Source organism: Geotrypetes seraphini, chromosome 3 (genome assembly GCF_902459505.1).
Source record: "Geotrypetes seraphini chromosome 3, aGeoSer1.1, whole genome shotgun sequence".
NCBI lineage: Eukaryota > Metazoa > Chordata > Amphibia > Gymnophiona > Dermophiidae > Geotrypetes > Geotrypetes seraphini.
This window is the reverse complement of record NC_047086.1, coordinates 29,414,150-29,428,646: the sequence shown is the minus strand read 5'-3', so window position 1 is coordinate 29,428,646 and position 14,497 is coordinate 29,414,150. Positions and strand designations below refer to the sequence as shown.

Below are 14,497 nucleotides of genomic sequence, written 5' to 3'. Positions count from 1 at the left end.
GCTTCTAGCTTTTGTATACAGACACTTCAGATTGTGTTTTTTCAGGAAAATTTGAGTCTTTTACTCTGCCTTCCTCTTAAACACTCCTGGCAAACCTTTCTACTGGACTCCCTAAATATTCTGTTTAGGGAGTCCACACCGAACTATCTGTTTCTGGGCAACTGTCTACTCCTCTCTCCCCCACCCCCAAATCTCAGTTTATAAGCTGCTCTATCTCCTTTTTTTTTTTTTTTTTTTTTTTTTTATAAATCTTTATTCATTTTCAAATATTACAAGTGTATAATAATCAATCAGAAATATTTTTAACTAATCACTTGACAATCTTATTTATATTCCTCCAAATATATAAATATAAAAGAATCCCACCCCACCCACCCATATATTAATAATTAACAATTATTATCATTCATAATCCCACCCACTCATATCTTATCCAATACTAAGGTGTTTAAGATGTCTGATCATTAGAATAAATAATCAATGGCCCCCAAATCTTTTTAAACTTATGATAATTTCCTTGTTGCATAGCAAGCACCCTTTCCATTTTATAAATATGGCATACTGAATTCCACCAAAAAGTATAATTTAGTTTAGTGTAATCTTTTCAATTTCCTGTAATCTGCTGAAAACCCCTGTCAATATCAATAGAAGTTTATTATTATTTGCAGAAATTGGGCTTTTAAATCTCATTGATGTACCAAATAATATAGTATCATATGAAAGGGAAACATGATTTTCTAACAATGAATTAATTTGGGACCAAATTAACTTCCAAAAGGCATTTAAATGTTAGTGCCAACAGCCGGGTTTCATCACTGTTAAGGTGGAATCCATCCTTTCGGAACAAGCTCCCCCTTTCCCAGAAGGTTGCTCAGTTCTAACAAATCTGTTTAAATCTTTTATTAATTTTTTCAAGTTAACAAAAATGCAGTACAGTATCTACACAAACAGCATTATTCATATATGCATTTATAATCAATCAAAATCCCCATAGCGTGATAACCCCCCCCCCCCCAATCAATACCTTGCAAGAGAATAAAACCATGACATAAATATCTCTCTCCCACCCTCCCTCCCCCTGGGTGTGTGTGCAATATACCAACAGGATCAAAGGGAAAACCCCACGTATGTTCCGTTTGCAATTGCTAATAAAGATATTTTTTAAAAAAAATTAAAAAACAACGCATCCATAAAAGATATCAAAGGGCCCCAGATTAACTTAAATCTCTTAATATGACCCATTATATCTGCATTCATTTTTTCAAATCTATAAGTTAAGCATAAATTTGCCCACCAAAAATTAAAATTACTAACAAATCTAAATTCTTCATCCCTGCATCATCGTCTCAACCTTGCATTGAGACTTCAGAGTTCTGCCTGATTCTTGGATCCTGCGTGTGGAACAGGGAGCATTTCTTAAATACTATCCTTGAGGATCTGGATTTCACCTTTCCACCTAAGAGCTTAAATTTGGCTTCCAGAATCTCCCTCCCACATTTTCCTATGTCATTGGTACCTACATGTACCAAGACAGTTAGCTCCTCCCCAGCACTATCTAAAATCTTATCTGTGATATGTGAGGTCTGCCATCTTCACACTAGGCAGGCAAGTGACCAGGCAATCCTTGTGCCCACCAGTCACCTAGCTATCTACATGCCCTAATGATCAAATCACCAACTACGACAGCTGTCCTGAGCAGAAGGCCCTGGAAAGATATCCTCGGTGTGAGAAGATATTGCATCCCCTGGTGGGGGCAGATCCTGGCTACAGGATTATTTCCTACTTCACCAGAGTGATGCTCTCCTTTTAGGAGACCTCTTTCCTCCAAGGCAGCTCAAGGGCTGGGGATGGGACTTCTCTACAACATCCCTGTAGGTCTCCTCTATGTACTTCTCTGTCTCCCTCTGCTCCTCCAAGTCTTCTGCTCTAGCCTCAAGGGGATATACTCATTCTCTGAAAGCTAGGAGTTTTTTTGAAGTGAGCAAAATTATACATGTGACACTCAGTGACATTCATACATGTGACAATCATACATGTGACACAGTGTAAAAGATTGGATAGTATCTCTTTTGCTGCTAGACTACTGTCTGCATCTAATTATTGAGTTGATTAATTAATTAATTAAACCTTATTAAGCTACTAGGAATAAGACTTGGAGGAGAACCTTTTTTTTTTCCCTTCTTTATTCATTTTCAAATTTGACAATAAGTGCACAAAATAATATATTTCAACAAGTTATTACACAATAGCACTTTGATATCTACTACATAAAAATCTAGTGATACGTTTACCCCCCTACCCCCAACCTTCATCATATTTTCAATCAGAATATACACATATTATAGAATATATTATAACATATTATGTAAAATTGTACCCAACATCCTCCCCCCTTTGGTGTGCCAAAAGAAGAAAAAGAAAAGAAGAAGTGATGACTATTCACTACAATATTTTGTCAATGGCCCCCATATTTTTATAAATTTAGTATATGTCCCTCTTTGTATTGCTATTGCTCGTTCCATTTTAAATATATGACATAATGTATTCCACCAAAATGTATAACCAATTATTGGTTATGTGTTGGATGGCAACCCCTGTTAAGGAGAGCCTTAAGATTATATTCTATGCTTTATTTAGTGTTTGATTCTTAGGTAATGAAATATAGTAAGAATATGTAATAAAGAGTTCTCCTGTTGTCCTAATTAGAATAATTTGCTATGAATTAAGACTATAAAAAAGGAAATGAGCTAGGGGAGGGCGAGAGAGAATGGGGACTAAGCAGAAAGTTCAAGCTTAAAAACTGTAGAACTATAAAAGGTTATTATTCTATGGAGACTAGCGAAGTAAAGCTTGTTCTTTTAAGATCTAAACTGTCTATATAAGGGAACCTACAATTTAGCTTTTCTCCCCAAATCTAACAAAGCTCAGAGCAAAATAATGTACACTTACCCAGAGATATGTCTTCTATTTCTCTTCTCTCAGAAAGTGAATGTCCTCTTCCTTCTTTCTCTCCTCTCAGAAAGGTAGGCATACACATAGGCAGAGTCTAGACTAGAGAATGATACGGTGATGGAATTCATCACCGTTCCCATCCCTGCGGATAACCGCAGGAAACCATCCTGTGCCATTCTTTAGTGTCTATCTCAACCTCAGTCCTTCTACACCAGCATTCTTTAATGCAAAGCTTGAGGGTCAGCGGTTGTGCCCATTCATACTCCGATTCTTCCCTCTCTCCTTAAAGAATGACATGGGGATGGTTTCCCACAGTTATCCGCAGGGACAGGAACGGTGATGAATTCTGTAACCATGTCATTCTCTATTCTGGGCAGAACATGAGAAGTATTCACATTTTATATACATAAATTACAGCATACTAATTTATGCATATATCTCTGGGAATTAGGCGTGGGCACTTAAACCAATTCAGTTTAATTTGTGCTGTGCTTCATGGAGGCTGATAACATTTTTGTAAACATAGATGTGTCCTGAATTTAACAGGGTAAACAATATGACCTTCATTCTTAAAGCATTGTGCACACATAGTATACTATTATGATGTGGTTGTGGGATGAATGTTTTGAAAGGTGGAGAAATTGATCTCTATTCAAAACAGTCATGGGTCATATTGTTTTTTCTTTCTACATTATAGGATAAAGAACGAATGTAATATCAGTATTTGTAATTTCTGTGTTTTTCATGTAGGTACAACTTCCTCTTCTGCTGATGTTGCTTTCTTGGCTCGAAAGGCATGTCTGAGTTTCTTGTCAGAGAGACTCTCCAAGATCATCACTTTTAGGAAAGAGATACAAGATGAGCTAAGGATTTATGATCCAACCAAGGAAAGAAAACTTATTTGGGTGGAAAGCTGGTTTGGAATTCATCCGTTCTATATCCCTAGAGGCAAGATGATTTAATTGGCATATCTTTAATTTCCTTTAGTGTTGATGGAGAAATGGAAATTTAATTTAGAGGTGGTATGTGTGATGTATTTGTTAAGTAGTTTTCCAAAAGGTTTCTCAGGAAGATGTTCCTTACATACCTGTTGGATTCCTTTGCAGGTTTATATATATATATATATATATATATTTTTTTTTTTAAATTTGAGTGTACAGTATTCCCCCTGAAATTTGTGGGGGTTCCATTACTGGAACCACTGCAAATTTTGAAAAGCCACGAATATGGTTTTTATAAGCAGGACAGGGCAGCTGGGGCGCTGAGGCAGGAGAGGGCAGCTGGGGCGCCGGTGGGTGCAAAATCACTCGCGGTTTGCTCCAACCACCTCTTCCTGTTGCTAAACTCAGGCTACACCAATCAGGAGGAGCTGCTTTGACACGCAGCTCCTGATTGGGTAAGCCTGAATTTAGTACAGGAGGAGGCGGTTGGAGAATACTGCACATTAGTGATTCCGTGATTCGCAAGCCGCAAATTCACAGGGGAACACTGTATAGAGTTACTGTTTTAAGATGTGTGTATTTGTCAACTCTATAATTCATGTTTATTATTATGTATGTTACATGGAAACCGCTGAGACTCCAGGCGGTATATAAATTTTTCTAATTAAATAAATTTTTGGGAGGGGTAATGTGCAAATTGAACAGAGGTTTGTACATGAACTCTCAGATTCTTCTTTCAAAGAATCTAGGATACAGTATAAAGGTTGTACTCCTAGTTTTCAGAATTCCTCCTTGAATTTTTGGCACATTTTTCTCAACTTGTCATTCAGTTTCTCTCCTCTCTACATTCTGATGCTCTAGCTTCTTGAGAGGAAGACTAGAAATGGTAAAGAAGCTGGTATTTTCAGTCCTACCATTTTGTAGAACTTCTTCAGGAGCTTCCATAGAGCATACAGACCCTCAGTAGGTTTCAGGAGGGAGAGATTAAAGTACTATTAGGAAGGGTGCAGCCAGCCTTTTCTAGGTGTATTCCAATCTTTGAATCACAGAGGGAATGACGTTATCCTCTCAGGGCATATAGTGTTATATTTTTTACCAAATATTTTGAGCTGGCAAAGAGAAAACTTCTAACTGTTTTAGTTTGAGTGCGGTGGCACTGTCTTCACAGTTTGTGTAGCATGTAATTACTGCAATCCATGACTAGTGCTTATTTGTTGTAATCCACCTAGAACCATTTTTGGTTCGGCGGTATATACAGAATAAAATTATTATTATTCTCTAATACCATTTTGCTCTTGTGCACCTAATCTGTTATGAAAGGTCACCTTTCATGTTCACTGTTGTGCTCTTTTTGGGTTGCCTTTGGTAAAAATGTCTCTTGGTGCCAATCATTTGTGATTGTATGTGTTGAGATGAGCATACCTTGACATAAAATTGGAACTACAGTAGTCACTAGCTTGATTCTTACAGAGTACACCTTTTGGTTACTAGAAACTAATGACTTGTTACTGAGACACCCATTTAGATCAAAGGACACTGCTGCCTCAACATTGGAAGGGGGACAAGAAGTTCCTAACAATTTCAGTTGAATATTGAAACAGAATATTTTCTGTCCCTATAAAAAATGTAGGTGACTAAAAAGAAAAAGATCTAGGAAGACAGAAGCTTGTAATTTTATTTTTATTTTTCCCCTCAGGGCCTGTTTTTGGAAAGAATAACCTTACAGATTATACATTCAGTGCAGGAACCACTGCCATAAATGCACAGAGGCTCCTACGAGCCTTGAAACTCAACAAACCCATTCTCTTGGAAGGGTCACCGGGTGTGGGTAAAACTAGCTTGGTGGCAGCTTTAGCAAAGGCTTCAGGAAATCATCTTATTCGTATCAATCTCTCTGAGCAAACGGTATGATGATCATGCTACTAATTAATTTTTCTGTTTCATTCAATGGAAATATTTAGACTTTTTTTCACATTTTAACAAATTTCTCTTAACCCTGTTCCAGTTCTACTGTGGAATGTTTAAACTTGTTTAAACACAAATTTAATTCAGTTTGGAAGGGTAACGAAGATTTGATAGATGGTAAGGAGAAGGGAATATTGTCTGTTAATTGTTTTTATATGGACCACTGGAGCTAGCCTGGGCTTACTTACTGCGAACGTAATTAAGCCTTGGCATTATGTGGCTAGTAATGTTTTAGATTCTATTGCACGTAAAGAGAAATTTATGATTTACTGAATTTTCTTTTCTCTAGGTTAGTCCAGAACTTGAAGGTTAGGTCTATCGACCAGGAGATAAGAGAATACAGAATAGTGCTGTGCTTTGTAAGACCTGTGTACAGCTCCAACGGTTCAGAATTTAGATAAGCATTGGAATGTCTGAACATGCAACAATAAACTGTTGTTATAATCTTAGTTCCCAATGTAGAGTTGTGCGACAAAGATGACCTAACTTTGACAAAGGAAGAAAAATGTACAAGAGACTACCTTCTGGCAGTTGTTGAACTTGAAAAGTTCTTAAAAAAGTATTACCCACACTTTTTGAAAACAAAGGAAAAGGGGGGTAACATCACGTGATATCTCAAAAAATATTTCAAAAAAATTTCTCCACACATATATCTACAATTGCATCAAAGCAAGTTGTACTCTGATAAATTATAACTTCACAAAAAAGGGTATGACCAAGAAAACTAAGGAAAGATAGGACATCATAGAACAGATGGGCCAGATCATAGGATCTCTTATAACTCCAGGTGTTTTAGATCCACATCTTGGATTCAGAATTCTAATCATTTATCCAAACCCCATCAGAAACCACCATCAATGACACAAAAACCTGTAAATACAGTTTGAATCATCAAGGAACGACAACACTTATCTCAGATGTCCCTGCTGGACTCCAGTGCTGGTTTGGCTTTGCACACTCCTGATGCTCCTAAATCATGTTCAGACAAGAGCATTTTGAACCCTCAGATCATCTTTGGGGGAGCCATCACCACCGTAGCCATTCTGACACCTCCAAACAGCAATGGTACTCATTAATCAAAAGGTTTGATCTAACGAGCAATTCTAAGCCTCCAAAAGCAGTGGGATAGTCTGCAAAACAGTCTGCCAAAGATCCCAAAAGGCCAACATTCCAATGGTTTACAGCAGAGAATCATAGGCAGACTGTGAACGAGATACTGGCTCCTGAACAGAGGTAGTAGGTGAACACCCCCGCCCCTTACTCTAGTGCCTTCCCTGGACTGACTAAAGTGCCTAATTGTCCTGAGGCTAACCAACAAAAGCTGCATTTTCATGAGAAGGAACAGAGCCCCATAATGGGAACACCTTTTAATTGATTTGGCAGGGGCTGCCATTAAAAACACATTGAAAAGCAGTGCTATGAAGAGAAAGTGTTCTCCAGCAAAGCTGCTGAGACAGAATGTTGGGAGTTCCCACTGAAGTATTTTTAAGCAGAGCAAATGAAGTGCTGATGTAAGTACACAGAGAATATAGACAGAAGTCAGATTTACCACTGCTGACTTGAACCCCAGTGGCTTAGACCCGCTATAGAGGCACTTAAAAGTGACAGGCTAATTGTTTTCCTTAGAAAACCTGGGTTTTTTTCTGAAAGGATGAGAACAGCTGTTGGAGATGGTGGTGGAGGGAAGGACTTCTAGGGATATCCCCTTGCTCAGCTGGGAGCCAGTTAATTGAACTAGGAGCCAGCCTATGAAACTAATCCAGGAGCTGCTGTCATGAAAAAATAGTGAATTGTTGGAGCTTCACACAGCTTTTAAAGAATACAGCACAATTCTGTATTTGCTATCTCCACCTGCTGGTTGATGGACATAACCTGCACATACTTGACTTAGTTAAAATGTAGATAAAATAGTTTATAAATATGATCCGAGCCTGCAAGTTGGACACACGGAGGTCTACTAATTCTAAAATCATCTTTGTATTATGTTGCCTATTTTCTCTCCACATGAAGGATATAACAGATTTGTTTGGGACAGATCTACCTGTGGAAGGAGGAAGAGGAGGAGAGTTTGCCTGGCGTGATGGACCACTCCTTGTGGCATTAAAGGCCGGACACTGGATAGTTTTAGATGAGGTGAGAAATGGTTAGTCAAACTTAAGGATAGAAGAATAAATGACATTGAGGGCCTCTTCTACTAAAGTGTGGTAAGATTTTGCATATACTTCAATTGTAACAGCAAAGTCTGTGCAGTGAATGCAAGGGCCATGCTTGGAGTAGATTGTTACTGTACCGCAACCGCGCTACCTGCAGTTCAGAAAGCGTGGCCACCTGCACTGTCAGCCACTGGGGACCAGTTCCAAAAGGAATAAACATAGCACTGCTGCTGCAATGTATACCCCCCTCCCCCCAGATTTCTTATACATTTTCCTTCCACCCCTGATTTCAGTTCTCCCCTAAGACCACCCACTCCTTTTCCTGGAACTATGTGGGGGTTGTCGTTTGTAAGTTAATGGTCCTGGGTATGAGCAGTCGTCCTCTTTTCCCACCTGTCCCTCAGCTACAATCAAAAATAGCTGCCATTCCCCTCTAACAGTAGTCTCATGGTACTGTTCTTTTCTTATGTGAGACTACTGGCATGGCAGCTAGTTTATATTTTAGCTGAGGCCTTGGAGGGAACAGAAAGGTATTGTTCTGCCAAGGACCAACAGAATATGACTTCCAGGTAGGTCCCGGCATTGTGTATTTGGGGGTGTTGGGATTTATTCCATGAGGTGATTAAATTTGCAGATGACACTAAAAGGTTATATAATATTTATTTATTTGTTTATTTAATTTGTTTTCTATCCCATTGTCCCCAAAGAGCACAGAACGGGTTACATGTTAAACGTACATAATATCGGTACAAGGTTACAATGCAAGTTATACTTGCTAAATCTATAGATCCTTATATATTTTTCACATTATCAAAAAAAAAAAAAAGTTCAGAATGTACTAAAGTGGGAGTTTGTGTCACCGATTTGCATAACATGCTCTTTGCTTTGTCTAAAAGAAAAATTGGAGGAGGCAAGACAGACCAATCTCTGGTTTTGGCTTCAAATTCTCTAATGCTGAAAGCAATATGAAATAATCACTCAGGTATTCGTAGATACATTCTTTCAACTCTATACAACTGTTAATGAGATTTATGCTCAGATATGAAGGTGATAACAGGGGTGAACCCCAACACTACCACCTCACCGCCCAATCATCGCATTTCCTTTTTTTTTTTTTTTTTTTTTAACTTTTTATTTATAGAATTTTCATTCTTTCAATACATGAATCACATATTATAAAATGTATAATAAAATATATATGTATGTACAAATTCATATCATAGATATTCATCCCTTCCCCTATTAATTGTTTTTCCATTTTTCTTTCATATTAATATCTATATTTCCCACCCTAACCCTATATTACTATTATCAATGTGTTAAGATATCTGATCTCTAGAATAATTAGTCAATCATAATCATCGCATTTCCAAAAACTAGTTGTAAAATTTGTCACTGTTATAAAAACTTAACGAAGGTGCTCAAAGCTTTACTATTGTACACTATCTAAACGTGTAAACATGATATTAAAGGTCTGAACAGCAAACTTATCTTCTAGCTTGCAGGTTCCGACGTGACACGTTTCGCTCCTGCCTCGGGGACCAATGAAGAGTTTGAAAAATTTCAAAGCGCATGGCCGTTATAAACTCTAACAACTAAACGTGTCTAGCATGTATCAGCTTATTTGAGATTCTCCTCGTAGCGTGTATCTCTGAGCATAAATCTCATTAACAGTTGTATAGAGTTGAAAGAATGTATCTATGAATACCTGAGTGATTATTTCATATTGCTTTCAGATATCTCTTTTAATCACTCTACTCTCGACTATTTAGAGAGATTTTTTGGCCCTATTTTTGTGTATTTGACTGATACTATATGTTGGGCAACATACTGGTGTGACATACTCTATTCCGCTGCCTCTGAGAATAAGAAATTAAGTCTTCATGGCACAAATCTTCACATTCCTCATCATAAATTCAAATTGGTTCTTTTCAAAATCTTTTATAAACAGGGCTCATAATAATTTAATACTGTAGTATCCAGTAGTATAGTTATCTGAATATTCCTGAAAGAAGTATCAAAATTAAATTGAACAATGGTTTAAAGATGATTAGTAGAGAGCTACTGAAAGAAATCTAAGGGGATGATACAAAAAGATAATGATAGAAACAGCTCAGCGCCAGTTCTACTGCACAATTAACAGGGGAAACCCCCAATAGTATGCAGTAAGAAATATACAGTTATTGCATTTAAACACATAGCTGTAATCCACAGCTCATCGTGAAATGTCACCCTTCCAGTCCATGCCTGAATTAGTGAGTGCTTTTTGCACTGGCAAGAAGGATGATATTTAAAAATAAAATTAAGGGTGACATTTAAAAATAAAATAGATACTATATATATAGCCACCAGCAATCTCCATCAGCCTAGAACATAAGAACATAAAAATTGCGGCTGCTGGGTCAGACCAGTGGTCCATCGTGCCCAGTAATCCGCTCCCGCGACGGCCCCTAGGTCAAAGACCAGCGCCCTAACCGAGACCAGCCCTACCTGCGTACGTTCCAGTTCCGCAGGAACTTGTCTAACTTTGTCTTGAATCCATGGAGGGTTTTTCTCCTACGACAGCCTCCGGAAGAGCGTTCCAGTTTTCCACCACTCTCTGGGTGAAAAAGAACTTCCTTAAGTTTGTACAGAATCTATCCCCTTTAACTTTAGAGAGTGCCTTCTCATTCTCCCTACCTTAGAGAGGGTGAACAACCTGTCTTTATCTACTAAGTCTATTCCCTTCATTATCTTGAAGGTTTTAATCATGTTCCCTCTCAGTCTTCTCTTTTCAAGGGAGAAGAGGCCCAGTTTCTCAAATCTCTCACTGTATGACAACTCCTCCAGCCCCTTAACCATTTTAGTCACTCTTCTCTGGACCCTTTCGAGTAGTACTGTGTCCTTCTGCTAAATATGTCAAAAATTCCCTTTATATAACAGACTGGTTTCTCACCCTGTACATCCCAGGTAAAGGAATCTGGAGGGTGTGACTAGACATCTTTCTTTTTTAGTAAAATTGGTTTTAGAGGGACGGAGGGGTGGCACTAGACACTGGGGCTTTTTAAGTTGTTATTATTATTAACTTGCAATACCACAAACAGTTCAGAGCAGTTTACAGAGGCATGGTATGATTAATCAAATTTTTCCTGGAAGTGTTTTAGAAGTACATTAAGGCAGAAGTGGAGGCAGAGAAATTTATCAAAGAGAATTTTGATGCTAGAATTAATTGGGTGGTCTGACCCATTTAATCTCAGAGGTATTCGTGATCTTGTTATTAGATCTTGTCAAAAAGAACTTAGTTTTATCCAAATTCAGTTTTAATTTAAATTGCAAAGTCCATTGTTCTACCTTAGTAAGGACAGATGAGATGAATTGTTCTGTCTCTTGAGTCAGTGAGATTATGGGAATAATAATTGAGAGTAGGTGAGTGGAAGAGGGGGATCCCATCAGTTATTTTGAAGGGAGGTATGGGGGTCAGGGGGACTTTAGATTATTTTGCCCTGATGCAGGGGATGAGCCAACCCTACAGTGTTGCTTCTAACCTGGTGCTAAAATTTTCATGTGCTCACCTGAAATTTATCTCTGCATTGGGGCGGAATATAGCTAATAGCTTCCTTTACCATTTATTTACTTAGGATTTTGCAATGAAGCAAAATCTCACATCATGTACCAGCGCACAGCCTTTCTTTGTATTATGCAGCTCTTAAATTGATGCTTAATCTTTTGCCAACCATGTGTTATCACCAACTATATCTTCTTTGTCACCTCTCCAGACCAGTACAGCTTTCACTGATTGGTAATACCTCACTATGGCCAGCAGGTGGAGACTGAGAACAAACCTTTGGTTGTAGTACTTAATAGCTGTCCATCCCACTAACTGTCTGCCGAATAGCCAAGCAGTCTCCAGCAGGTGGTTAGGTGACCTGTGTCAGTCTCCCCTTGTTAAGGCTATTGGAATTTGTTTAGTGCTCCTTGTCCTCGTTCTGGTGCCAGACTGAGCTTGGAGGGGCCCTGTTTGGGAGTCCATCTGACCTCGAGGGGGGGGGTCAAACTCGATGGGTCACGAGCTGAGTCCCTCCCCCCGTTCCTTCACCTCCCCAAAATTTTGTAAAGATGCCTCAGCTGTAAGCCCTGCCACCGATACCGGCAAGGCATATAGTTTTGAGAGCCAGTAGAGTCTGTTCTGAAAATTCTGAGGCAGTACTGGTCTGAAGCGAGCCTTCCCTTGTCTGTTACTGCTTTTTTATTGTTAACCGGCACTTTTATTTCGGCTAGGTCGCATATTGTGAATGAGCACTTTTAAAGGGAAAAAGTGCTCATTGTGCTTCAGCCTTGAAACAGCTGCAGCCGGCCTATACACGCAGTGTGTAGGCCGCCGCGAAGGGGAAACCTCGTCATCATTGGGTGCCAGCATCCAGGGATCCCCTTCACGAGTGCCTCACTTTCCGGCTGCTGACAGCGGGGAAACTTGGGCTTCCCTCGCCGCCCATGCAGAGATTTCCCCAGCCGCTGATGGTCAGGGTAAAAAGGATTCTCTTACCACAGAAGGTGCTGGGGGACTCCCTTACAGCTGCTGCTGGTTTGCCTTCTTTAGCGGCTGGGGTGCTTCAGGCCCTCAGCAGCTACAGGCCTCAGGGGCTCTGATTTTGGCGGGTTCTGCTCATCTTGTCTGCTGCCTGAGGTGACTTTCCCCCCTGTATTGAAGAGACAGGGACAGGTTTCTGCTGGGTTCTCTGCTTTGGCAGTGAGTTCCATTGGGCCGCCAGGGGATTTTTGCCCCCTGATTTTGTTTTAGCCTTGTGTAAGGCTTACCTTCATGCAGCCGGGGTTCTGCTTCTACCCCGAGGAGGGGGAGGGGTTCCCCTTGACGTCCATTCCGATTTGGTCTCCTTCTACGCCAGTTTCATCCAAACGGCCGAGGGTCGCTTGAGATGATGATTATGGTACTGAGGAGCAGTTTTTATGGATGATGACCTGAACACTTTGAGATACATCCAGGATCCTCTTGGGAGGACGGATGCCGTTAGCAGCAGCTTTGCTGTTCCGTCTGCTGGAGAAGATGCATCCATGGTGCACATTTTTTAGTGGGAATATCTCCAAGAACTGATTCTTCAGGTCTCCTCAGTGTTGCGTTTCAAGGCAGATGAGGAGGAGCCCCCACTTGTGGTGGGTCCCTTGCTTCGAGAGATCCACTCTGCATCCCGCTCTTTTCTTATGCAGCAGGATTTTCAGGATATTGTGCTTGCACAGTGGCAGTGCCAAAGGCACCATTTTGTTTTATCCCCGGAGGGGGATAGGGACACTTTGAAGACGCCTGTGGTGGACACAGTGTTCTCGGCCATCGTGAAGTGGCATGCGGTGCCTGTTGAGGGTGGCTCTGTTTTGAGGGACTCTGAGGAGCGTAAGTTGGAGTCCCTCGTTAAACAAAATGTTGATATGTCTGCCCTTGTGGTCCAAGTGGCGATGTGGGGAGGTCTGATCACTCAGGCTTGTTTTTGGTGGGCCGAGCTTGTTCATGACTTTGAGTCTGATGACTGGTCCTTGGAGCCAGAAGTAGCCAAATTTCAGATGGGTGTTTCTTATCTCTCTAATGCCATGTATGATCTCTTGAGAGTGTCAACTAAGTCCATGGCCCTTGGGGTGGCCGCTCGTACCCTGTGGCTCCGGGCTTGGTCAGCACATGTGGCATCTGAGGCTAAGCTGACAAAATTTCCCTTTCAGGGGTCTTGTTTAGTAAGGATTTGGACAAGTTAGTTCAGACCCTCACAGACTCTTAAGGTGCGTCGTCTTCCTGAAGACCGGGCATGCCCACTTGCGCGAGCTGTCGCTTCTCGGGGTTGTGCGTGAATTCCACAGGTACTGCCATGGTCGAAGGACCATTTCCTATCCAGCCTGTGGGTCTTCCGGGACCATTTCTTTCAGTGCATGTAGTTCTTTTGGGGGGGTTCCCCACTGCCCGTCCTGCCCAATGACTTCTTGTCGGCGCCTCCTCTGGTTCTGGTGGGCACACAGTTTTGAGACTTTTACCAGATATGGGCAGTGATCACGATGGATCAGTGGATCCTGGAGGTGATTTGGGACGGCTATACTCTGGAGTTTGCCCTTTCATTGCCAGATCGCTTTCTCGCTTCTCCTTGTCAGGTGGCATGGAAGAAGATCGCTAGATTTCAAAGCGGTCATTCCTGTGCCCCCTCAGGAGTGTTGCACCAGCAGGTATTCCATTTACTTCGTAGTGACCAAGAAAGAGGGGACTTTTTGGCCCATCCTAGATCTCAAGGGAGTCAACAGGGCTTTCCGGGTTCCATCTTTTCACATGGAAACCCTGAGATCTGTCATTCTGGCAGTTCAGCCAGGGGAAGTCCTGACTTTTCTTGATCTGACGGAGGCCTACTTGCATGGTCCGATTCGGGCCTCCCATCAGCGGTTCCTTTGTTTTGCGATCTTGGGACACCACTTTCAGTTTTGTGTGCTTCATTTTGGTCTGGCCACGGCTCTGCAGACGTT

General features: G+C 40.7%; 1 protein-coding gene across 2 annotated transcripts in view; it reads left to right on the top strand.

The window, feature by feature from the left end:
- The window catches only part of MDN1 (midasin AAA ATPase 1), a 943,760-nt gene that overhangs the window by 389,678 nt on the left and 539,585 nt on the right, over window positions 1-14,497 (top strand). For both annotated transcript variants that reach the window (XM_033936734.1, XM_033936735.1), the window contains exons 35-37: window positions 3,703-3,900; window positions 5,590-5,798; window positions 7,869-7,991. In XM_033936734.1, coding sequence (XP_033792625.1) covers window positions 3,703-3,900; window positions 5,590-5,798; window positions 7,869-7,991 — 530 coding nt within the window. The remainder of the gene's footprint in view (window positions 1-3,702; window positions 3,901-5,589; window positions 5,799-7,868; window positions 7,992-14,497) is intronic.